Below are 25,889 nucleotides of genomic sequence, written 5' to 3'. Positions count from 1 at the left end.
ATTTGAAGTTTCTCATTGCAGATTAAACGTATCAGGAAACCAGCTGGAGTGATTATAAACGCAAATAAGTCCATTTTTCTCCAAATTATCAATGTTTGTCTTAAATCTCTCTCTTTGCCGTTTCGTTAGCTGCTAGCTTGGCATGTTGTCTGTGTTGCTATAGTGACCACCAATTACTGTGAATTAGCAGTTCTACATAAACTCCACTGTTTAAGACTTTTCCTCCTATGGTCTGCAATGGTCAGTGCAGTTAGGATACTGATAGGACCGTTCACATCCTAAAGACATGCCTGGTTAAAAATTCCACCCCATCATAGGCTGACTGTTAAAATCCCTCAGAGGATCCCTCAAATCCCTCAAATCCAGAGACTCACGGTTGAATGGACTATCCATTAACCTCCTCTTAATCCTGTAGAGTTCCGCAGTGAGGCTGGCTGAGTTCAGTGCTAGGAGGGGCTTCAGCAGGAATTCCTCCAGTAGAACCTCCACCACCCCGGATACTGAGCCCTTTGGCCAGGGAGTCTGTGGCAGACGTAGCCTCAGTCTCACTTCCTCGCTACTGCAGAGACACACAGCCAATTAGGACATGACAACTTGTATGAACTGTTTTGAATCTATATGAGGAACGCACTTCTCACTGTTTACTTTGGGACGCTGAGTTGTAGCGCTGTATAATCCCGCCATGCGGAGGCTGTACTTGGATCTAAGCGTGGATAGCTCTAACAACTACCCGTATTTATTGATATTTATTAGTAATAAATTTTATTATTATTTAGACCAGTGGTGCCAAACTGGGCTCCTTCAAGGCCAAAGCCTGGCAGAGATTAGCGTTCTGACTTCAGCTCATAATGACCTTGCTAAACTCTGCAGAGCTGTGTCCCAGAAGAAACGCAGTCCAACACCCCTGATTTAGAATGTCATTGCAATTCACTGATGATGTCAACTCTCTTGTAATCTCAAGATAACTCATGATGTCATCGTGAGATCACAACCTAATTATCTTGCAACAAAAGGTGTTGAAACGAGCCATTTTAGCCCTGATTTGCAAACCCACCTTTTGGAGAACTTGTACATGTAGGCTAGCTGCCTCCGAATCCCCACTAACGCTGCAGCCAACCTGGCCTCGGCCCAGTGGACTGTCTGCTGGCTGACCTGGAGAAGAGGGCACCACATAACTCTTTCACACATCCTCTGTTACTCGTACCGCTCAGTGAGAAGTCTAACTGGAGTTATGAATGATATGAATGGCCTCTGTCTCACCATGTCCAGTGCGGCGATCGTGGTATGGACAGCGGTCAGGGATGGCCCCCTCAGCTGGTGGTTGTGCAGGATGGCAGGCAGCAGCTCTTCCAACTCTCTGCGCCACAGCTCCAGGCCCTGCTGCCATGCAGTGTCCAGGCGCTCTCCTGTCACATCGTGGTAAGCTCCAGCCAGTGTGGCCAGCGGTTCTGCGGGTAAAAGAGTCCTCATAACTTCACCACACAAGCATAAACTCACAAATATGCGCTCGTTCATTTGCAGAAAAATATAGTGTCATCATCAAGTGTTCAGTTTATGTGTTTGAGTCCCAGCAATTCCACAGCTGTCCACCTCTGGAGGCCCAAGAGGAAAAAATGCCTGATGGAAAGAGTTCCAGCTAGAGGGAAAACAGTAAAAATAGAAGTTCTATTTTGTTTATTAACTGAGAAACTAGCTTCTGTCCTTAATTCAGTCTTAACTGAAGTTGTCATGGTGACTAAGCAGCTTGGATAAGACGTCAGACTTAAGACCTCGGGTGTGTCAAAGGCCCATAGGGCCACAGCGCTGGGCAGTTAAGCTGCTTCCCCCCACTCCAACTCACCAGATTCAGGGGCAAATTTGCTAATAATTTTGTAAAAAGTGCTTGACAAGCAGGTGTCTTGATACTTCTTGATGTATGTCAAGGGTGAGTCACCATTGAAAAGCCTTTTTAGTCTTGGATTAGTCCCATTACCTTCCATTCCTCATGGCTATAAATTAATAATAAGGTTTATTATTACTGATTAATAAGCCTTATGATGTGGATGTGTATGAAAGGGGTTCTTCTCACTGCACAGATGGATTAAATGCGGAGGTGAAATTAAGGGTCTAATCTAATCTCATCTATGGAGCTTGGCAGATACTTAAATCCAAAGCAACCCAGTTTGATCACTTTAATAGGTAGACAAAGGTCAGTAATAATAAACCATATTATTGGTCTATAGCCATGAGGAATGAACAGTAATGGGGCTAATCCAAGACTGTCAGTCTTTCAGTAGTGACCCACCCTTGACATACATCAAAATGCCAATCTTCTATGTGGACAACCTGAAGTTTAAGGGGTTAAGCTTATTCTAGGTCAAGGAAACTGACCCATAAACTCTCAAAATGATGTTTTAATTAACAATCGTTGTGACTTTAATGATTTTAATGATGATTTATTCAACTCAAATTGTGTTTTAACATTTTATTGAAAGAAAATTGCAGGCAAATTGTCAAATTGTGCAGAACCAGGCTTGGGAACGAGTGAGTTCCACGGGCTCTACTCACTCCTGAGCTCCTGCTGGACCAGCTGAGACATATGGTGTAAGAAGTGGAGTGTTTGCGGCAGGCTGTGGGTCAGTGTGTGACGGAGAGAGCCGTTGGTCCAGACGCTCCATGGGACGGCTGCTCTCTGCAGCAGCAGCTTCTCGACCCTCTGGGTCAGTCGCAGCGGCCAGTCACTCAATTCGTGTAAGGCCACACTGCCTCCCGCCTGCACACATATCAGATCCATGTCACATGCTTCCTCCACAACTCTCTTAGCCATAGAACAGTTACAGTTATCAGCGACAATAAACACTGCAATTTCACTTCATAGCTCACAGAAACAAGCGTAGAAATCGGTCAAAAGGTGACGATTCAATCCATATTTTAGGGGCAGTCATGGGCTGGAGGTTAGGGAACCAGCCCTGTGACCGGAAGGTTGCCAGTTCGATCCCCTAAGCTGATAGTCCATGACTGAAATGCCCTTGAGCAAGGCACCTAACCCCCAACTGCTTCCCGGGTGCCGTGGACAGGGCTGCCCACTGCCCCCTAGTGTGTGTGTGTGTGTGTGTGTGTGTGTGTGTGGGTGTTTCACTGCACAGCCGCATCTCACACGTATTTATTTTTATATGAAAAAAGTGGGTTACAGTCATTGTATAACCCAGAAAAGCTTTCCAAATAGCCAGTGAATCTTGAAGACTAGTGAACATAGTTTTCATGCTTCTTGTGAGTGTTTCCCACTAACCTGTCTCCTGAAGTCCAGCAGAAGATTATGCAGTCTTTGAACTCTGTCCAGCAGCTTCCTCTTCACGTGTGAGCCCAGCTGCTGGAGCCGTGCCTGCGGAGAAAGTGCTTTGGGTCAGAAATGAGAAAATGTGGCATTTATGGGGGGATATGGCAGATATATGGATGGTACGCTGTTCATCAAAAGTTTGGGAACACCAGGCCTTCCCATTTTCTGAGTAAGTTAATTGATACTTTTTTAATCCCACAACCGGAGAAATTCCACCTCCGCATGTAACCCATCCGTGAAGTGAAACACCACATACACACTTGCCCGGAGCGGTGGGCAGCCCTATCCATGGCGCCCGGAGAGCAATTGGGGGTTAGGTGTCTTGCTCAAGGACACCTCAGTCATGGACTGTCGGTGCTGGGGATCGAACCGGCAACCTTCCGGTCACAAGGCCAGCTCCCTAACCTCCAGCCCACGACTGCCCCATGACGCCCCCATGACTGCGTAATGATCGGTATGCACTGTTAATTCTCAGTTATGGGAGAAACTGTACCTGCTAAGTTCTGCAATAAAAAGCAGCTGTTTGCTAAATATATCGGCTATGTTTTGGCACATGTCTGTTAATACGCAGACAGATAATATGAATATATGCTGCATTGCTAGTTATTAATATCATACCCAGCGCAGGGATGTAGCCAGAACCTTTTCAATGTGGTGGCCATGGTAGACCCTACTGTTGGTGTAATTAGTTAATAATCATGTAATGTTGATACACATAAAATTTGCAAAAAGAAGAAATGAACACTCACGAGCACCTTCTTGTTTCTACACTCATTGTCCATTTTATCGGCTTACTCCATAGGAGCACTTTGTAGTTCTACAGTTACAGACCGTAGTCCATCTGTTCCTCTGATACTTTCTTAGCCCCCTTTTACCCTGCTCTTCAGTGTTCAGGACCCCCATGGACCCTCACAGAGCAGGGTGGTGGATCTTTCTCAGGCACGATTTCAACTGCCTTCTGTTTAAACTGTGAATTAGTGTTAGATAAAGAAATCAATCATTTGTAATTTTAAAAAAAGGGAAATCTAGGTCTCCAAACGTTTGACGAGCAATCTTTCTACCTTTATTCGGCTCACCTCTGTCGCCTGTAAGCACTCCTCACACCCTTCGGCCTGGAAGATAAGGCTGTGATTGGCTATGCCCATGGAGATGAGTGCTAGAGTCTCATTCTCAATGCCACTTCCTCCCCTTTGGGCCTTGAGGGTCAGCCAGTGCCGTCCTTCCAAGCAGAGGCTGGTCCTGAGGTCGTCAGACGAGTCTGAGAGAGGACGTGTAACGAAGGCTCATTTTATGGGCTCAATAGTCTTACTGGCTCTTCAGATCCACCCAAACAGCAACATAACTATTTTGCTCAGTCGCATTAACATCAAACCACATTCCCGTAATTCCACTTTCAACAAAGCACATCATTTAATGATTGATCTTTTTTTTAAGGAATAAATTCATATGTAGGCATCAACTCAACTATTTATGTATTACTATTCTTTTTACATATTTATAGCACTTAGCATTTACATACAGTATGCTGATTATGAACATCATACAACATACATTTAATCAGACTCCTTTGTATATGAATACATTATTCCTGGCAGGCAAAAAAAAGAATTCCAGTGTAAACTGACCGCTATCGTGTCCAGCAGCAGCCTGTAAGCAGCGTTTGCCCAGCGCAGCCTGCAGCCAGAAGAGCTCAGAGCGGTCCAAATTGGCCTGAACCTGTATTCCTGTGCTCCTGCCTGAGGAATGTCCACTGCCCCCAAGCTCAACGCTCCAGTTACCAAACTTCCACTGCAATACACACAGCACAGATATACTTTGTCATCATGCACTCTGTAGTGCGTAAACTGGGATATGGGCTGAGTGAGCCCTATAGGCAGTGTTGAGCATTGACACTGGAGATTAAAACTGGATACAGGCGTGCACTTAAATGTATGTCTGTCATTTATCACATCACATAGTTCAAATATCTGAACTAAGATTATATTGATAATTATTCATAAGTTAATTAATTAAATAAATATTAATAATATTATTTCCATCACATCACTGGACCACTCATAAACCAATGGTGAGCTCTGGCCCAGTTTAACTCCTGATTATATCATGGTCATCAAAGTCACATTCCTCTGGATGTAAAACTCCAACCCACCAGTTTCTGTTTCTTTCAAACAAGAATTTGTGGTGACACTTTATTTGGATGCTCCGCTGTTGAGGCTCTTGTTGCCTTAAATATTCAATTAAAGGTGGAGTAGGTGATTTATATTAGAAACATTTTGTGTTATATTTCTTGAGATACAACAACTGCTCATTTTCTGTTGGACTGGTAATTATCTGGTTTCTTATGTTTATAGAGGAATTTGTTATTTTCCTGAATTATGTAGCCAATGAAGCATAGCTACTTATTCAGCTACAGTATGTATTAGTCCAACATATGCATTTTTACCCTTCCCCTTGTTTTCAAGTGTCACCTTGCCCCTTGGAACTGACTTACAAGGGGTAGTGGTAGAAATCTTCCCTATGAAATGGGTGGGGTGGTATTTTTTTCAGTTCTGGTTTCTACAAAATCACCTAGTCCAGCTTTTAGTATCAGTTTATTTCAACATAACCCTTCTTCTACACTTAAAGCTATTTTTCTATGAAAAATCAGATTTACACATTTTTCTTTTCCAAACCTCAAATGTAGTTGATTAGCCAAGACACATTTGGTGTACTAACCTGCACTTCTGTCCATTTCTACATGCAATCAAGAATTTTAGAAGGACTTTGCCTTTTCAGACAAGATATGTCTGGTGTCCAAAGTTCTGCCATTGTAATTACTCATCAACTATTTCTTTATATTCCCTTTGATCATAACCTTGATATCAACCAACTTGTAGATGAGCTATAAAAAACCATCTAAATGAAATGTAACTGCAGAAGTTTGAGCACATATTTTTCAGACTAGTATGACCAGACTGAACACTGATCGTGCATTAATTGTCTGGCTAACTGTGGACCTCAGTGAGCAGGGAGTAGTTGCTGCGTTGGCTGCTGCTGGCGTTCCTGAGGGCCAGAACGAAGGTGCTGTGCTGCAGTGCCTGACCAGACACTGAAAGACCGGTCCGGCTGTACAGCAGGTCCTTTCCTGAGTTTACACGGTGAGAGCCAGACCAAGACAGAGCCTGTGAGAAGCACAGTAATTACTACAAAGCTGAAAAGAGCAGTATTTTCTTCTGAAATCTATCTATCAGCTTGATTTTAGCCACAAAGAACAACAAAGCTAAAGGCGGCTTCCTATTCGCCAGCTTCTTATTTAGATTTTCCCATTCCACCTCAACTGGTGCTGCAGTTACATTGTTGTTAAAGTAATAATTGCTGCATTATTTAAGGTGGAAAAAACAGAACAAGAACCTGGCAAACATGAACCAACTTTAGCTGCAAGTAAACGTTTATTAAAGTGTCTCCACACTTATGAAACCCCTTTTCCACTGGATATGATATGAATTTTTTATGGCTTGTTTTACAAAAGGCAAAGCCACTAGAATCTCTACTGAATCAGGAGCACAGTCTATAAAAATGACTGACATGGCGCATGGACAGGACCAAAATCACAAAGAAATGCTGATAATAATTACATTACCCCACTTACTCATGTAAAACTAATCCCATCCCAACAGGCATTTACTCTGTAAATTCAGTGCCACCTTAAGTGTAGTTACATCTTAAATTCAGTGCCACCTTAAATTTAGTGCCAACTTAAAAGGAGTTCCACCTTAAATTTAGTGCTACCTTTAATGGAGTTCCACCTTAAATTTAGTGCTACCTTTAATGCAGTTCCACCTTAAATTCAGTGCACCCTAAAATGGGAGTTCCACCTTAAATTCTGCGCCAACTTAAATGCAGTTCTACCTTAAATTCAGTACCACTTTAATTTAGTGGTACCATAAATGGAGTTCCACCTTAAATTTAGTGCCACCTTAAATTCTGTGCCACCGTAAATGCAGTTCTACCTTAAATTCAGTACCACTTTAATTTAGTGCTACCATAAATGGAGTTCCACCTTAAATTTTGTGCCACCTTAAATTCTGTGCCACCGTAAATTTAGTTCTACATTAAATGCAGTTCCACCTTAAATTCACTGCCACCTTAGATTTAGTGCGAACCTAAATGCAGTTCCACGTTAAATTCAGTGCCACCTTAAATTCACTTCCACCTTAAATTCAGAGCTGCCTTAAATGTATTGCCACCTTAAATCTGTCTCAAGTTTGGAATTGTTTAGGGATGGGAACTGTTTTGAGGAATTGTCAATGGCTTAGGGAGGAGCAACTTCAGTGGTCAGCTTAGTTTACATTAGTGGGGAAGAACATAGCAGGACAAGGTAGGGGGTTCTGATGAAGTGAATGGGGAATGTAATTTAACAGGGACAAAGTTGTGCCTACTCACTGGTTGTGGAGGACACAGCCCCAGGACGACATGGTGCTCTAGAAAGTCTTTGAGGTTTGTGTGCATCTGAGACAGGAAGGTGTGAGATGGGCAGGGACTGGGAGAGACATTCTGGACTCCCACCTCCACCTGGACAGTGTGCATTCCGCTGGATCCTCTCTGTTCAAAGCAGCGAGAACGCACAAAAGTGCTTGAGTCTTCACATCACAGCAAACTTCATCATACCTAAAGAATCTATCAGCTTAGGATCTGAAGTGTGTTGGGCCCTGTTCTTCCCTTTTTGGCCTCCTTTAGATGAAAAATGAAACAATAAAGGGAATGTTGTGAGTGATCGGAAGTAGTCCAGGTGCTCAGTGAGAGAATGAATAACTCTCATGAGGTACCATGACCTAACAGTCTGAATTACCTGGTATTTCAGGCTCTGTGTGATTTTCTTGTCATTCCACTTGAGATCAGCGTTTTGTGAGTAGGAGGATTTTCCTTCTTGGGCCACTGAGACGCAGCCTCGAGCGTCCACCAGAGGGAGCACTGACCGCATCTGTGATGCAGAGTCACAAATATGCAGTTCTAAACCCCTCAATTAGGCTTACTATTCGATTGTCCTTCCCAAGATCAATTACTTAGCAACTATTCTACACGATTCAGTGAAATTCATTTGATTCAGATGATGTGTGGTCACATTGCAGTTTGATGGGGTTAAAGAACTTCCATTCATTTCCATTGAGAGTGAGTCTAGACCTCAGAAGCTCGTTTAACTGTCATAAACACCTGTTATGCATGCCGAAAAACATTTGACCTTCTTTTGTTTATATTGCACTTTAACAGCATCAGGCAGTCATCAGTAAAGTATTTCATCAGTGACAAACGGAACTGATCCACGATCCACTAAAGCAACCATGTATTATAATCTAAGCTGTAATGTGAAAATGATGGCAAAACTGACCTCAGAACTGTGTACGTTTACAGTATTCTAAGCATAACAAAGGTATTGCGCAATAAGACCTATAACCAAAAATACTGTTTCTATGTTTTGGGGCAAAAATGCTTTACCTGTCCAGGTGAGAAATAGACACAGGCCTGGCCCCTGCTGGACTCAGAGCTCCTGTGCTTACTCACAGTCACAGACAGATTCGCAGGGGTCCCATGATCCCAGGAGAGATGGACCTAGTGACAAAATTAGGGATGTAAAGTTTAAAGCAACCAAAATATGCATTTTAACCTTCAAAAGAGACTGGACCTCTGACTTTAATTATGTTCCAAATTGCTAATGCAAGTATGCTGACCGTAGACTGATTAAATAAATATTTAACTCGGTCACAGTCATTAACAATCATTAGGTATTGGAGCAGCATTTGATGAAAGGAACACCTTGTCAACTGTTAAGCAGGGGCAGTGATCCATTGTGGTTTTTAGGTTGTGTGGCAGCCAGTGGCAGAAAAAAAACACTGCATGGGTAGATGAAAGAATGGATTCCACTAAATATCAGCAAGTTTTGGAAGCAAATGTGGCATAGTGAAGAAAAAAGTCTGACAAGAGGAAAAGAAGCTGGCTCCTACAACTAGACAGCAGTCCTAAAAGTGCCTCCAAATACAATGCAAGAACAATGCAAGCTTTTGGACTGGCCCTCACTGAACCCTGACTTGAGCATCACTGAAAATTGATGGGCGGATCTTAAACATACATTTGCATGCAAGAGGGCAAGGAAGAGTGAGTGAAACGTCCGAAAAACAAGAACAGAAGGACCTATAACTGGCTACAAAAAGCAGCTGCACGCTGTAACGTGTGCCTAAAGGGCTTTTACTAAGAACAAACTTAGCTCGGTGTCCAAATGCTTGCACATGCCACAATTACTATTTTATTATTTTACACGGCTTATTTCTTTACACAATCAACAAAATATCTGATAGGGGGTGTCCAAACGTTTGTATGCCACTGTATAGTTTTTTTGATGTTTTGGTAAATAAAGGTTATACTATGACCATTTAAGTGAGCCTTATTAGTCCCACAGTGGAGAAATTTCACATCTGCATTTAACCCATCCGTGCAGTGAAATACCACATACACACACTAGTGAAGACACACACTAGGGGGCAGTGAGCACACTTGCCCGGAGCGGTAGGCAGCCCTATCCACAGTGCACAGGGAGCAGTTTGGGGTTAGGTGCCTTGCTCAAGGTTACCTCAGTCAAATACTGTCATGTATATATATATATATATATATATATATATATACACACTAATGAGTTGTAGTTCTGAGAACATTATGTTCATGTTGGGTGTGTGTGTGTGTGCGTGTGTGTGTGTGTGTGTGTGTATACCTGATTGTTGTTGCCGTGTCCATGATCCAGGCTGTGTGACAGTGTGTGCAGTTGTAGGTGGGACAGAGTTGATGTGAAGGACTGTTGGAGCTCCAGCGCAGCTTCAGTCTGTCTGCCCACACAGCTCCATGATCCTGTAGCTCTGATCTGCATAAACAAACACACACACACACACACATGCGTACACACACATACACAGCCAAACAATTTCACGTCCATTAGCACATCCAAAACGCAGCGTATGAAAACTCTAAAAACAGAGCATAAACTCAAGCATAGAAGTACAGATGAAGCAATGTTTGCAATATTTACAGGAGTAAGGAAGAACTTAACCTCTGGCCATTGTCCATTCCTGCTCTTGTTCTGTGCTTGGTGTCCACTCCCAGTCCAGCTAGCTAGCACATTGGCCAGTCTGCGGTGAGCTTCCTTCTCCAGTCTCACCTCTAACCTCCATCCTTTGGCCTGAGAACCACTTTCATCTGAGGAAGCACGTTCACATCATTTTTTTTTACTAAGAAATAGTGACTGTATTGCCACAGGTCACGCAATATATGGACAGGACACAAGTATAGTGATTATGTTGCTACACGTGTATTGTTCTGAGTTAAAAATACATTGGTGCATCAGCAATGTGACATAAAGACTGGCCTGCATTGTGCTGACCGAAATATTTTACTGTGTAGGCCAGAGCCACTCCTTACAACAAGCCAGGCTTCAGGCTTACAGCTAGGTCCAGCATAGCTAGGGTGGGGGATCCTGACCATTGGCAAGTTTAACAAAGTATGAGAGAAACAGATGGATTACAGTCTGTAACTGTAGATCTACAGAGTGCAGCTATACAGTAAGTGGAGCTGATAAAGTGGACAGTGAGTGTAGAAACAAGGAGGTATACCTAATAAAGTGCTCAGTGAGTGTATATTACATGACCTTCCCAGGTAAAAGTACCCCAGCTTACATAAGGTCTATGTGTACAGTACCTTGTTGTTGAGATCCTGCAGGTCCAGCTGAGTCTTGATGCATCCACTTTGTGTGGTGTGTCAGAAGATGTGAGCCATTGTGCCCAGCATACACTGTCCTTATTAAAACAGTGCTGGGAAGTAAGGCCAGCTGTATACACAACAATTACAAGACACATTCATAAGACTGCAGGGGAGTACAGGCACTACATATGAATAAATAACATACAGACAACGTGGTCGTTCAGCCGAGATGTGTGTCATACAGCTCCAAGTATGCGTCAGACAGTAGTCATGATGAACCATTTTCTATATTGTATATTTAATGTTATTACGTGCCAGAAACCATACAAGTGAGTCTATCTGAGATTACTTAACACCTTGATGAGGCAGGTTTGTGATGCTTTAAGCAGGCAATGCTAAACAGCATTAAACCTTACAATGGTGTGTAAGTGGGTGTTGCGCTGGTCTGAGTGGATCGGACACAGCAGTGCTGCTGAAGTTGACTGAGAACAGACCACCAACCAAAAATATCTAGCCAACAGCGTCCTGTGGGCAGCGTCCCGTGACCACTGATGAAGGACTAGAGGATGACCAATGCAAGCTGTGCAGCAGCAGGTGAGCTGTCGTCTCTGACTTTCCATCTACATGGTGGACTGACAAGGTGACAGTGAGTGGACACTGCTGTGTCTGATTCACTCACACCAGCGCAACACACACTAACACACCACCACCACCACCACCACCACGTCAGTGTTACTGCAGTGCTGAGAATGATCCACCACCCAAATAGTAGCTCTGTGAGGGTCCATGGGGGCCTGACCACTGAAGAACACGGTAACTAAGTGGTGCTGATAAAATGGACAATGAGCATAGAAACAATCAGATGGTCATTATGATCTGTGGATGTCTGTATGTCACAGCTGCTTCCACACGCCAGTCGCTTACCTGTGGTAAGGACTGATAGAAGTCTAATATCTGCTTGAATCCAAGCTTTGTGCGGACCAACTGGCCTTCAAAAGACACCATGTTACTGTCTATCAGTGACTCTGTTGCTGCCTGGACTGCAGAAGACAGATATTTCAGCTGTATGGAGTCAAATGCATGAGATTAGTGACCTGTTGTAGATAAGGTCAGCACGAATAAAGAGCTGGAATATCTGGGTTTTTCATACCTGCGCCTTGGCATGAAACACCAATGGCACATACGGTTGGAAAGAAGAGATGTTGTGGGTAACGTCCACCTTCAGTCCGGTGCTAAAATGAAACCAACAGCTATATGAGTTACATTTTGTGAAGACAGCTTTATGCAAGTGTGTATGGAGCTTGTAACTTGGAAGGCAGCTAGTAACATTCTTATGTGCTTATTTGAGGCCTACATTACTAAAATACCTGCTTTTTAAATGAACTGGTTAACCACATTTTTACAGAAACCAATTTTATTCCTGTTTTTATTAAGGCTCAGTGTAAATACACTGGCCGTGCATCACTTTTACTGCTGAATGCTGTGTCATTGGTTAACATCATGTGATCCACAGCATAGCATATAACAAACTGCACTATATTGATGTCGAGATGTACGTACACTCTCAGTATAAAAGGTAGTAAGCCGTCACTGGGGCAGGAAGCCTGTTGTCACTCAGGGATCATAACTGAACCATAATCCACTGAAATGATATTTCCTAAGCTGTACTGACTCCACACACCCGGCTTATATTCTACTGTTCTGTTTTAAAACATTCGGTTATGAAAAGGTACAAATACCAACTTTTCACCTGGAAAAAAATGATTTAAGGTTCACAATCAGACCTTAAAACCACTGCTGTACCTTCGAGGGAACATTTACATTGTTTGTAGCTTGATGAACGAAAAATGTACCTGCACAGAACCTTCATTTCCAACAGTCCAGGTGCCTATAACTCCTATTCCCTATTGTAGAGCCAGTATTCCAGTATTATACAGTAGTCCAGTATTAACAGCTTCTTCAAGCTAAATGAACAAAGCTAATGTTAAGGTTTTACTGTTCTACTGTTCACTCATCTGCTTGCTCAGCAAAGTGCATATCTCACTGCACATACCTGGGATGGTCAGAAAGGCCAAACGTCATACTAGGGTGGCACTGGCCACCCCAGCCACCCCTTGGCTACACGCCTGCATGCGGGATAGTTTTAACTTTTTAAGCGCTGCATCTTAGTCAAGTAGACAATAGATTACGTTGAGCTGACTAGTTACACTGCCCCCCTAATTAATGTCCCTGTTAATTTCTATCCTATCGCATGATGCCCCAGGCTGGGGAGGGGGCTGGGGGGATGGGTCGGAGTATTAATTCCTCTTTTTACCATGCAGGGCTGTGTTGTCTACAGGATGCAAACTCATGATCACATGATGAGAGGACGTTCGAGACCCCTGCCCTGTAAAACATTCCGCAGCTTTTAAAAAAGTAAGTGGAAAGGTTGAGTTCAGTGAACTTGATACAGTATTACAACTTAAAGTTCAATAAGTTGTCAAGTTAACCTGGAAACTTTTTAAAGTTTAAAGCTGCAGATTCTTTTACAGTGTGAAATTACTTCAGCTCATGAAGAGACAACCACATTTACTATTTTTAAGCAGTGGTGGACAGTAATGAAGTAAATGTAATTAGTTTCTGTACTTAAGTAGTTTTTTCGTGTATCTGAACTTATTGAAGTTTTTCCATTTCTGGGCGACTTTTTCCTTTCACTCCACTACATTTCAGAGTCAAATATCCGACTTTTCCCTCCTACATTTTGAGAAATCTGTGGTTCCTTTTGGTTTCTGTGTTTATAAAAACGCAACATGTCAAAACGAAAGAAGCGCAAAGCCAGAGCACCAATCAGGGCCCAGCGGTCACTTTGTTTAGAGCTGGTTTTGACCTGTTGGTCAGACCGACCCAGTGCAGCACGCGGTTCAACGTCAGCGCAGCGTAAAACTTTGGGAGAGTCTGTTCAACATAAATGATGAACTAACCTAACTTTGTGTAAATAGAGCACAATATAGAAATATGTCCACATATGCAGTCGAGACTGACGCGGCTTTTTTCTGAATTTCTACAAACACCATTTCATTTTATAGTAAATGAGTTTGGGCTGGTTTATGTTTATGAACAGACGCCTACAGATCAACATAGTAAAGGAGCTCATCTGTGATCCTGAGTTTAAAGCCAGTTTTTATTCAACTTAAACTTGGAACTAAGTTGTAAATAAATCTGAAACTGAAACTTTGCTTGTGTGTAAAAAGTGATTTCAGAGCCACTCGGTTCTCCCTGATGGAAACTGTTTACCTTCAGTGTTTTGTGCTTCTGATCATTTTAATAGACGCCAGCGTCACTAATTAATGACGTTCTATTAAAAGACTGGTTTACCAAGAGAGACGCTGGAGGACTTTCACCTGAAATGAGTTCATGAAGCCAGTCTGGTTATAAAAATGATAACAGGACCAGATCAGAGCCGGAATTACTCTTTTAGTACTTTTACTTTATACTTAAGTACATTTGAAGGCAAATACTTTATTACTTTTACTCAAGTGGAGGTCTAAAGGGAGGAACTTCTACTTTTAATGGAGTGATATTTCACCTTGGGCATCTCTACTTTAACTCAGGTACATGATTTGTGTACTTCGCCCACCACTGTTTTTAAGTAAGCTGACTGTGCTATAAGATGCAGGTTAAGAGAAATGAGTTAGCTGTAGCTGTAAAAAGAGAAGGTGGGAGCAGGATCAGACCTAGCGGGAGAAGGTGGGAGCAGGATCAGACCTAGCAGGAGAAGGTGGGAGCAGGATCAGACCTAGCAGGAGAAGGTGGGAGCAGGATCAGACCTAGCAGGAGAAGGTGGGAGCAGGTTCAGACCTAGCGGGAGAAGGTGGGAGCAGGATCAGACCTAGCAGGAGAAGGTGGGAGCAGGATCAGACCTAGCGGGAGAAGGTGGGTGCAGGATCAGACCTAGCGGGAGAAGGTGGGAGCAGGATCAGACCTAGCGGGAGAAGGTGGGAGCAGGATCAGACCTAGCAGGAGAAGGTGGGAGCAGGATTAGACCTAGCAGGAGAAGGTGGAAGCAGGATCAGACCTAACAGGAGAAGGTGGGAGCAGGATCAGACCTTGCGGGGGCAGGTGGGAGCAGGATGAGACCTTGTGGGAGAAGGTGGGAGCAGGACAACATCACACTTGTCTTAAACTGTGTTCAGTTGTTAAGTAAACTCAAAAAGAAATCTAGACTACTACATTACACTTGTAGCTCCAGTGAAAACGTGTCTGACTATATTTGGAATAAGTGAACAATTGTGTAAATGATTCCTGTGATATTCATTAAAGCAGATGTGTTTGTACTGAACCTGGAAGAAATGCGGTGACCCTGGATTTCGAATGCCAGCGATGAAGTCTCTGGTTTCTCTGGCTCAACACGAGTGGAATCTGTGAGATTGACCCATATTTTCACCTACAAATGCACATAGAGAAAGGCTTAGTTTGGCTCTGTGTATCCACATGTAAAAGCGAAGTCATAATAATGGATATATATGGATTATAATTATGGATATCCAGAAGGCCTCATATTTCAAAAGTGCATAATTACACTATACAATGTATTATTTGACTCTTTAAATAACCACAGCCCACCGACAGGCCCAAAGCTTTATTACACACTTCTATACCTAAGAATAGCTCAGCCAGTTTGCATTGGAGTCCCTGTAGGTACTAAATAATAAGCCTTAGGATGTAATAAGTCTGGGATTTGAAGGGGTTAATAAGTTCTGGTTGTTATTGCCATTCATTGTTTTGCCCATCCATCTACACCTGCATGATGTGGGGCACAGCCACTGATCAGCTACTGCCCAAGTTTATTTATTAGACAAGGTGGTTGGCAAATGACTGTGACTCTCCAGCCGGTTTTCCCATGATGGTCAGCTCACTGTCTGAGCGCATTTACAGCACAAACAGGAGAAAGAAACCACAAAAACTGGAGGAGGCTGCACCTGGACCCTAAGCTTCAGGCTGAGGAGCCTCTCAGTGCTTATCTACCTCAACTTTCTTTGCTGTAGTGTAACCCTTTTCAGCGTGGATGTGGTTTTAACTGCCTCTAAAACAGGTTTTGACTGTCACTGTGCACCAGAGGGCAGGACAAATCGTTTTACTACTAATAATATCATATTCATATCATATCATATCAATATTCCAATCCTAAGAACTCACGTTCTGCTTGGAATTATGAGGTTCTATCTGACGAAGCAAGGAACACAAACAGTTTGTACTCGTAATCTGTTTTTAAAACAAAGAAATTAGTGCTTACATGTGTCAGAAAGTTAAATTCACTGCTTTCAATGACATTTTTATGGCACTTACTTTTTATTGTTTATTTTTTTAATCACATTTATTTCTTGTTTCATCCTTTTCTTAAAAGAGCATCAACTGGTAGATTAAATATCAAAGTCAGGGCTAAATATTTTGTCCAGTGCAGAGGTCAATTTTAGGTAGGAACCATTAGATTATGTGTCCTTTAGGTTTCACCGCAACCAGCTAGTGTAATAAACTGTCCCAGCAAGTAAGTGTAGCAGGTCAGTCTAAAGGCAGTGTGAGGTTTAGTTTTATATCAGTAAATGTGACTCTAATGAGCCAAATTCTCTCATTTTGGGAGAAAAATAAAAAGAAAAGATGGATAAATGAATGAAATGAATGTTTATGTTGTAATTAAGAGCCCACTAATTCAAATGTTCACTATTTAATAACCTTTAAAGCTTAATATTTACAACATTTAGGACAATACGACTTTTTAAAGAGCTGTAAGAAGCAACATGCTTTCATGTTTCATAAAGTTTTATAAACTTTTCCCGCCGTCACTGAGCAGAGCGCTGGCCTGACAATGAAGCAGAACCTGATTGGTCCTCTTGTGTGAATTCAAAGTGCTGATTGGCTCAAAGATAGAACCATATAGGACTAAGTTAGGGTTTGACTTTGGAGACACAAACTTTTGGTTTTCTAGATAAGGAGGCATAAATGTATATAACATAAAAAAAAGTTTAAAAAGAAGCTAGAAAGCTAGAAAATATGAATAATCAACTTTGACAAAAATGTCAGCAAGAACCTCATCATTCCAAGGGGATGAAGCGCTCGGCTAGTTTAGAGACCCTCCCTGATACCATATGGAGGGAAAACGTGTTATGATTTTTAATTCACATTGACTTTTTTTTTTAATATATATGACATACAGTCCAGGTTTAGCTCCCCTCAGTAAAACAGACATGCTACATGTTTTTGTTATGAGCAAAAAATCAACCAATATTCCAATAAAATAATTTATAGTAATATTTATATTAAATATACTAATAATTTAAATTGAAATATTTTATTATTTATTGCTTATTCAGTAATCATTCCCAGCAGCCCTATGAAATATTGGAGTATTTACCTTTTGGTCTTTAGGTTATTATTGGTGTTTAGGTTATTATTATGAAAAGAAGGAAGTGAGCACTGAACAGCATCAATCCTCCGAATCAACAGAACGGTGATCAGAGGAACCCCCCATACCCGCAGCGACTGGTCCAGAGCCTGTGTGTAGCAGAGGCCCAGCAGGTGGTCCGGGCTTAACTCCCCTGTGAAGTTCACCTGTTAAAACAAGCCGTCTTTCCCATTAGTTTGTCTTCCTCGTAGGAGAGGAGCGTGGAATCAGAGGCATTTCCCTCCAATAACACGCCGACAGACCCCGAGAGCACCAGGGTCTCTAGGCTGACCATGCAAAACCACTAAAGTGATGCGTGCTTAAGCTTCAAGAAGTGATTGTTGTGAGTGATTTGAACTTGTAACACATACGTTACCAGTCAAAAGTCTGGACACACTTCGAAGACAAACACAATTAGGGAGTATGGAGTAATGTGCCCTTAATAATGTGTTTGAGCCAAACAGGGTGGGGTCTCAAAAGGCTTAACTGGGAGAAGGCCACACTGGGCTTGATGTTGAAATGCAAAATTAACATTATACTGGTGAAGATGTGATGACGACAGTAGATGATTCACTCACATCCTCAGAAAAGAGTTTTAACTGAGCTCTCATTAGCGCACTCATCAGATTCGTCCACTTGGGCAAGGGGTCGGAAGCAATTTCCACCAGAGAGGTCTCTACAAATATTACATAGTGTAGCTTAAGTCCTTAAACAGCCTGGGCCTGAAGTTTCATTACACACTTCGATTAACTAAGAATAGCTCGACCAGTTTGCATCGAAGTCTCGTAGTTACTAAATAATAAGCCTTAGTATATAATCAACCCAGGGTTTTAAAGGTTAAGTGGGGTAAAATGATCTTTATAAGTGGAATTTGTTTATCCGATTACCACTGCTATGCCTAGCTAATGATGTATTACCACACAAATAATACATATCCTATTAAAGCAGTGAGAAAGGGAAACTGTATAAATGCTTAATTGTTAATAACTGTTGTATAATTGAGAAATTTAGAAGTTTAAATATCAAAATATCAAGCAAAAGAAAAATGGTTCAGTTTTTTTCGATTTTCAGTTTTCCACATCATTTGAAAATGTATATATATATAATTGCTTTTTTATGAATTTTATGAATAGGGTTTTATCATTTTCCACATTTGGAATGTTTGGAATGGGGGCCAGTTCTGGGACCTGTTCTGAAGAAAAGTCAGTTCTGATAAGCGTGTTCAGGCTTTTGACTGGTGGAACACCATGTGAGATGAATATTATCGTGAGATTTGAATAAAATTCAGTAAGAAAGGTGAAGAATCGATGGTGTACTGACCAGTAAGTGTCCAGTGGTTTCTGTAGAGTTATGCACTCCTCTCTGCAGAGTGATCTGTAGCTCTTTGAACCCAGCATGGAGTCCCACCTCAGTCAACAGCCCATTCTCACTCCAGTTGACATGAACCACTGCAGTGTTGTTAAAAGGAAGCCCTGCTCCAATGGAAATACACAGAGGAATGTATGTTAGCGCTCTCCGAGAGGAAATATGGGTACAGTGGACAAAAAAAAAACACTGGAGGTCGTGTCTACATGGTAAATATGCACACAAATATGCTGAGTGTTGACCAGCAGGTGAAAGGGCAAACAGGGAAACAAAAGATGGAGGGTCTATTGGTCTGGAGTCACCCCTCCCCCCCAAACCAGAGCCGTCCTGTCAGGGCGCGAATGCAGTATGTGTTACTGAGCTTTTAAAGTGGCTATGATATAACTGGATCTGATCTGACTGGGGATGCATTTCAGTGGAAAGTGGCAAGGAAATCGAGCCAAAGTCTCCAGATTTGATTCAGATGCATAGAGATGGTTCTTCAAGGGTTCTACAGTAAAGACAGGCTTTATATGGAGCCATGAACACACAAAGAACCATTTACATGATTAAACAGTTCTTTGCATGATTCTTCAGATTGATAAAGAATGTGAAATATATATATATATATAGTTCTACATAGAACCTTGTTGAAAAGAGTTCTAAAAAGAGTTCTTTTAATGTTATGATGTCAAGCTTAAAACAATAGAAGAACCCTTTTGGTGCTTTATAGAACCCTTTTCAAAAAGGTTTTACATACCGTCTTAAAAAAGATGGTTCTTCAAGTCTTCTTTAGTAAAGAAACTGGTTCTATATAGAACCATGAACACTCACATACTTGGCATGATTAAATGGTTCTTTGCATGATTGTCCAGACTAATGAAGAATGCGCTATATATAGTTCTAGAACCTTTTTGAAAGGGGTTCTACATTGTACCAAAAAGAGCACTACCGTTGTTACAACGTCAAGCTTGTAACAATAGAGGAAAGCATTTTGGTACTATCTAGAACCCCTTTCAAAAAGGGGTTTCAGCTACCCCTTTCATCTACAGCACACCCTCCATTAGTCTGAGGAACCATTTCACCATGCAAAGAACCCTTTAGAACATTTTATTTAGAATTTAGATTTAGAATCACTGTCTTTACTAAAGAACCATTTAAGAACCATCCTTTTTAAGAACCATGAGCACTTAAAGAACCCTTTGCATGCTTACGATGTTCTTTGCTTGGTGAAATGGTTGTTCAGACTGATGGAGAATGTGTTGCATATGGTTCTACACACTTAAAAAAGATGGTTCTTAAATGGTTCTTTAGTAAAGACAGTGCTACTACATAAAAACATAAACAACACATTCTGCATCAATCTGAAGAACCATTTCACCATGCAAAGAACCCTGTAAGCATGCAAATGGTTCTTAAGTGCCCTATAGTGCTATATAGAACCCTTGAAGGGTTTACCTGCAGATAGTAACGAGGGGAAGGAGTGGTAGAGCTGGGCATGGAGACCAGTTTGGCCGTTCTTTACGAAGCTGCTGCTGATGTTGATGCAGAGTGACCGCTCCTGAGCCAGCACACAAAGCCAGGCACCTTCACAGCTGTCCAGCCTCAGCTTCACGCCATATACAGCATGATCCACTGTTACGGTCAGCTGGCCTGTAGAGCACCAGAAGGAAGATAAAGCAGCGATCAAAAGCCCTCAATATTATATCATCATCATGAAGGTGGGCTGATGTTTCAAACTCCTGAGACCCTATTTTAGTGTTACGAAGTGGTGATTACCGAAGAGGAGCAACAGCACTTTCAGCACTCATTACAAACAATTAAGCCTCACCTCTAACTCAAAGCTGGGATAATCAAACTGATTTACATATTAGGAGAAGAACCATATTAGGAGACATTAGTAGAAGAACCAGTTTGCTCAAAAAGACAATTATGCTTGAAACAGCTGAGGGTAAAAGAGGAAGACAACAGCCCACGACAAGATGGATGGGTTCAGTCACTCAGTGGAATCATGAACCAGCCATTAAGAAGCCTGAAGACCCAAGAAGCAGAGTATATTATGGAGAAACAGGGCTCGGCATGCGGCTCTATTACTGTCCTGTTGCAGAACAAAACAGAATTATTTTTATTTTTAGGAAATAATAAAATGATCCTCCTTTGCAGTAAAATAAAGCTCGGCTGATTGTTCAACATGGTTTTTACTATAAACCGCCTTAAACGCTGGAGTTAATGTAGAACTGCTAATTCACCCTTTAACCCTGAAAACCAGGGTGCAGATTGTCACCATAGCAATGCAGGCAACAGTCTCGCCGAGCTAGTAACTAACAACACAGCTAAGAGAAAGGTTTAAGATAAACATTGATTATTTGGAGACGAACTGACTTATTTCAATTTATAATCACTCCAGCTGGTTTCCTGATACGTTTAATCCGCAACAAGAAACTGTCGAATGCTAAAAAGTACTAAAGCTTTTCATTCACGGCTTTTCAACTGTCCCGTTCCACCTTAAACAGTCCAGCCATTGCATTCTGGCATCTCAGGCGCCATTTAAGGTGGGACGGGAAAATTCGAACAGAATGCTGGCGAGCGAGAAGCTGAAATCAGCCTACTAAAAAAATCAAACGTTGAAAGTTTTACAAGAAACTATTCTACTTTTGTCGGAAAGTTTCCTTCCAGAGATGCGAGAAAAGTGGCTACAGCTGAGCTGAAGCTTAAATCACTTTTAGCCTATACTAGGACATTAGCGCATGCTAAGTTCTGCCATGTTTGGTGTCTAAAACATATTTACAGGTTCCCTCTCAAAAGCAAAATACTGGGAGGAGTTTATTATAATGAACAACCTGTTCCGATTTACCAGGCCTGATATTAAATACTGACTCGTGGTTTTGTGCACTATTTTATACTTTTGAAAAGTTTGTATTATTTCTTGGGTTAACGCAGCTGCCATTGCATTTGCTTGGAGGTATCAGAGACATTATAAAGGAGGAGACGGTCACTGGTTAAAATGGTGTCTGTTTACAAGGAACATCAATAAAATTAGCCACTCAGCTTGCTGTTTAAGCTAGAAGTAGGAAAAATTCACCGTGTCATAGAGATATACACAAGCACAGGAGCCAAAACAATCTGAAAAATCACATTTTTGTGTGTTTTTTGAGCCAAACACAACAAACTATTTACACTGTTTTTCTCCGATTTTATCAGTGATTTCAAATGTGCATTTTAAACATTAATAGGGCTTTTGGTTTCGGTCCTATAGGCCTTTCCCCATTCAAATAGTAGAGAGAATGAGAGTTTGCTCCTGTACATATGGAAATAACTGCCCGGCGGCGTGGCCAAGATGGCTGTCGAATGGACAGACATTCATAAAAGGATTCTAATACCTTTCTAAGCAGATATAAATTTAATGTCCCAGAAAAACAGCTTTTCTCATTTGTCTTAATACTTATTTCATATGCTTTACATCATTGCCTACCTTCAGTGAGACTGCCTGATTGATTCAAAAGCCCTGCTAGGCTGGAAGTGTGGGGCAGGAGGGAGTAGCCGGTCAGCGAGTTACTTAAGTTCCCTGACAAACACAACAACAACTCAGGGTCTTGCGCTACAGCTCCGCTCAGCTGGGCCCGAAACATCTCCTCTCTCCTCCCCAGCGCACACAGGACAAAGAAACTGAGACAGAGAGAGGGGGCAAGAGATGTAAGAGACAAAGGAAAATGTTGACATATAAATCCACACAAATGAAAGAGTTAGTTTGACAAAATATATCATTTAAACAAACTTCCCGTCTTCCCAAAAAGCAGGTGATCAATCAAGAGATGTTGGTGTCTAAAGATTGCTTTTATTTCTGAACTACTACAATGCTAATGTGGCTAACAAGTTAAAACCTATACCCTAACGATTAGCACTTTAATGGACAAAAATATATCAAATATGCACCTTAATGAATAAATCATTAAAATCTTGTTGAGTTTAAGTGATGTGCGTTAGCTGTCTGTGCTACACTGGTTACCTTTTCTATATCAGAAAAGCTTCTGTGCAGCTGTCAGTAAAGTAAGTTTCATAGTTTTGATCCTCATCTCTCTCTAACTGTCTCTGTAGCAGAGAACAGCAAGAATCACATCTGAAAAGCCCATCTGTATAGTTTTACATCCAGTTGGAGTCATTTTGGCTGGTTGAACTGTAGTTGAATGTCCTCTAAAGCCGTTTTCCTTCATTTTGCTAGCATGCATGTGTTCATCGTGAGGGGAAGTGGTTAAGATTGTGTTTGTATGTGTTCGAAACGGGCTAAAATCGCGATGTGTAGTTTAAGTGGCAGGACGTTTAAAGTGACCGACAACTTTGCGTCCAATTGTTGCATCGTCAGCAGTGCGAGCAGACAAGACAGACAGTCCTCAAGGCAGCATGTACAAGGTTTATGTCATATACAAGGTTATGTGATATCAGATGTTAATATCAATGCAATTTTATGAGTATGAGTATATTGTTAGGCCGATACCTGATACTAGTATCGGTATCAACGCACCACTAGTCTTGATTGATTGAGTAAATTAGATTTTTGCAGTACCAAGGATAACAAAACCAATGAAAAAGAGAGAAATTCTGAAAATCACAAGGGAAAAAATACCTTTCTGAGGATGAATTCGTACTGAGATGAAGGTGGCCATCGGCAGTGACCGCTGGAAAAACAGTCTGCTGAAAGCTTATGTCGAAGTTGAGAAAATGAACACCCACTTGCGCAGCATTAGCTAAAGAGACATCTAGCCTAGCAGTCTTCTTTCCATGGGACTCCAAATGTATTGAACTGCTAATATTTCCATTAGATCGCTCTATTGTTAAATATGCCTGAAACAGATATATACAAATAAACATACGTTATCATGGCATGTTTGGCCTAGTGACCTGCAGAAAAACATTTTATTTAATGCTGACATAATGATGTGTAGATTTTTACATTATAGTCTTTATCATCAATGGTCACTTTTCCCTTTGCGATGTATTCAAACTCCTGGCTTCTCCTGTGGCTTCTCAACAAGTCCACATCTAGGCTTACTGTTGCTGGAAACCTCAACTGGAATGGAATTGGCAGTAATCAGTCAATGGCATTCAGGCAGTTAAGAGAAGACAGACAAAAACTACATAATACGTAGGAGCTGGTATGGATTTAGACCAGAGTTGAAATCAATCAGCGATAGAACGTAAACAGGCAACATGACCAATGACTGACTGATATTTGACAGATTATACGTCTTATCCTTGGATTTACATCGATCAGGCATAACAGTATGAGCACCTCCTTGTTTCTACATTTTATCCGCTCCACTTACTATATAGGTGCACTTTGTAGTTTGTGCACTTTGTGTTAGTGTGTGTTGCACTAGTACACCTCAGTGTCACTGCTGGACTGAGAATAGTCCACCAACCAAAAATATCCAGCCAACAGCGTCCTGCGGGCAGCGTCCTGTGACAAACTGTGCAGCAGATGAGCTGTCATCTCTGACTTTACATCTACAAGGTGGACTGACAAGGTAGGAGTGTTTAATAGAGTGGACAGTGAGTGGACACCGTGGTTAAACACTCCAGCAGCACTGCTGTGTCTGATCCACCAGTACCAGCATAACACACTAACACACCACCACCACGTCAGTCCCTGCTCTGTGAGGGTTCATGGGGGTCCTGACCACTGAAGAACGGGGTAAAAGGGGGCTAACAAAGTATCAGAGAAACAGATGGACTACAGTCTGTAACTGTAGAACTACAAAGTGCACCTATGTAGTAAGTTATGCCTGATTGGTGCAAAATTGATAGTGTGCAATAATATCTGGCTCATATCCCACATTATTCACCCCCTCTGTATTGGACATATGGTAAAATAAAGCCTTGCAGGTGAAAAAAGTTTAGTTGAGACTTTCTGATTTTAACTAGAATGAAGGTATAGATACATTGAGACTCTTGATGCTCCTTATAAAGTTGTATGAAACTCAAAATTCTAAATTAGACTTCTAAACCATTTGGAACAGCTGCTGGAAGGGAAAGAAGAAGTATGTCCTTCGGTTTACCTGAAGCAACTGAGTGAGGCTGACTTTGATTGTGATACCTTGTTGACCATGAAGTTGGACCTGTCCAAGAACTCCAAACTTCTCTGTCTTAGCAGTCAACATCCTCCACTGCAGCTCCTGCACAGTCTGCAAGAAGAGATCACGTGGTGTTGAAATGGAATGTTTCCTTCAGAAAATTCCAGCTAGTCCCACCAGTATACAGTCGTGTGAATAAGTAAGTACACCCCATGAAATATTTTTCTTTTTAGACATATGGGCATAACAGTATTTGATCTTCAGATAAACAGCAACAAATGTTATGTATTAGAAAAAAAAACAGTGGAAATTTGACTTTTTTTGTTTGGGGCGGGCTTCTTGCATGTATAGCCCATTTCGAATCCCCCAACAGCATTTCAATGGAATTCAGATCTTGGCTTAGACTAGGCCATTCCATAACTTCCTTTGGATTATTCCTTAGTGGATTTACTTGTATGTTTGGGATCATTATCCTGTTGGAAGGTCCACTTCCTCAGCTTCAGCTTTTTATAGATGGTCTCACATTCTCCTCAAGAACTATTGACTGCAAGTTGGCCAGGCCTTGAGGCAGCAAAGCAGCCCCAAACCACAACACTACCACCACCATAGTTTACAGTCTGTTTGAGTCACTTCTGATCAAATGCTTTGGTTTTTTTTTTGTTGCCAGAAATGGCTTCTGGTACTTTGGCCAAACAGTTCTATCTGTGATTCATCCATCCATAGCATGCTGTTCCAAAAATCCTGGTCCTTGCCTAGATATCCCCGTAGATCAAAACTATTCTCAAAACTATTCTATATTTCTTTTTCTAATGGTAGATTCATGCACTTTGACAGCAACAGCTCATTTTTCACTAGATACGATGACACTGCAGACTCCAATGACAAAGAGAAAACCAGATCAGATATCTGAGGTTTAAATAAAACAGGATATTCGCTAACAGTGTTGTAATCATTAGCACCTGATTAGGTGCACTTGATTTCAAGTTGACATGTGTAAAGTAGTGATATACACTATATTTTCAAA

At 41.6% G+C, this 25,889-nt stretch overlaps 1 protein-coding gene across 4 annotated transcripts in view; it reads right to left on the bottom strand.

The window, feature by feature from the left end:
- Positions 1–25,889, bottom strand: part of LOC108437497 — a 72,528-nt gene that overhangs the window by 8,545 nt on the left and 38,094 nt on the right. For 2 of the 4 annotated variants that reach the window (XM_017714627.2, XM_037544953.1), the window contains exons 34-57: positions 24,851–24,976; positions 23,746–23,862; positions 23,419–23,636; positions 22,270–22,463; positions 20,256–20,450; positions 18,774–18,925; positions 17,543–17,620; positions 15,355–15,458; positions 12,186–12,267; positions 11,960–12,097; positions 11,033–11,162; positions 10,389–10,534; positions 10,056–10,202; positions 8,789–8,902; positions 8,145–8,276; positions 7,739–7,897; positions 6,313–6,477; positions 4,942–5,104; positions 4,393–4,574; positions 3,269–3,361; positions 2,548–2,752; positions 1,261–1,448; positions 1,055–1,152; positions 375–559 (exon numbers count right to left, since the gene is read on the bottom strand). In XM_017714627.2, coding sequence (XP_017570116.2) covers positions 375–559; positions 1,055–1,152; positions 1,261–1,448; positions 2,548–2,752; positions 3,269–3,361; positions 4,393–4,574; positions 4,942–5,104; positions 6,313–6,477; positions 7,739–7,897; positions 8,145–8,276; positions 8,789–8,902; positions 10,056–10,202; positions 10,389–10,534; positions 11,033–11,162; positions 11,960–12,097; positions 12,186–12,267; positions 15,355–15,458; positions 17,543–17,620; positions 18,774–18,925; positions 20,256–20,450; positions 22,270–22,463; positions 23,419–23,636; positions 23,746–23,862; positions 24,851–24,976 — 3,511 coding nt within the window. The remainder of the gene's footprint in view (positions 1–374; positions 560–1,054; positions 1,153–1,260; positions 1,449–2,547; positions 2,753–3,268; positions 3,362–4,392; positions 4,575–4,941; positions 5,105–6,312; positions 6,478–7,738; positions 7,898–8,144; positions 8,277–8,788; positions 8,903–10,055; positions 10,203–10,388; positions 10,535–11,032; positions 11,163–11,959; positions 12,098–12,185; positions 12,268–15,354; positions 15,459–17,542; positions 17,621–18,773; positions 18,926–20,255; positions 20,451–22,269; positions 22,464–23,418; positions 23,637–23,745; positions 23,863–24,850; positions 24,977–25,889) is intronic. The other 2 variants (XM_037544950.1, XM_037544958.1) reach the window with 2 other exon arrangements.

Source organism: Pygocentrus nattereri, chromosome 2, assembly GCF_015220715.1.
Source record: "Pygocentrus nattereri isolate fPygNat1 chromosome 2, fPygNat1.pri, whole genome shotgun sequence".
Taxonomy (NCBI): Eukaryota; Metazoa; Chordata; class Actinopteri; order Characiformes; family Serrasalmidae; genus Pygocentrus; species Pygocentrus nattereri.
Note: the sequence above shows the minus strand (reverse complement) of the source record. Positions and strands in the feature narration are given on the sequence as shown.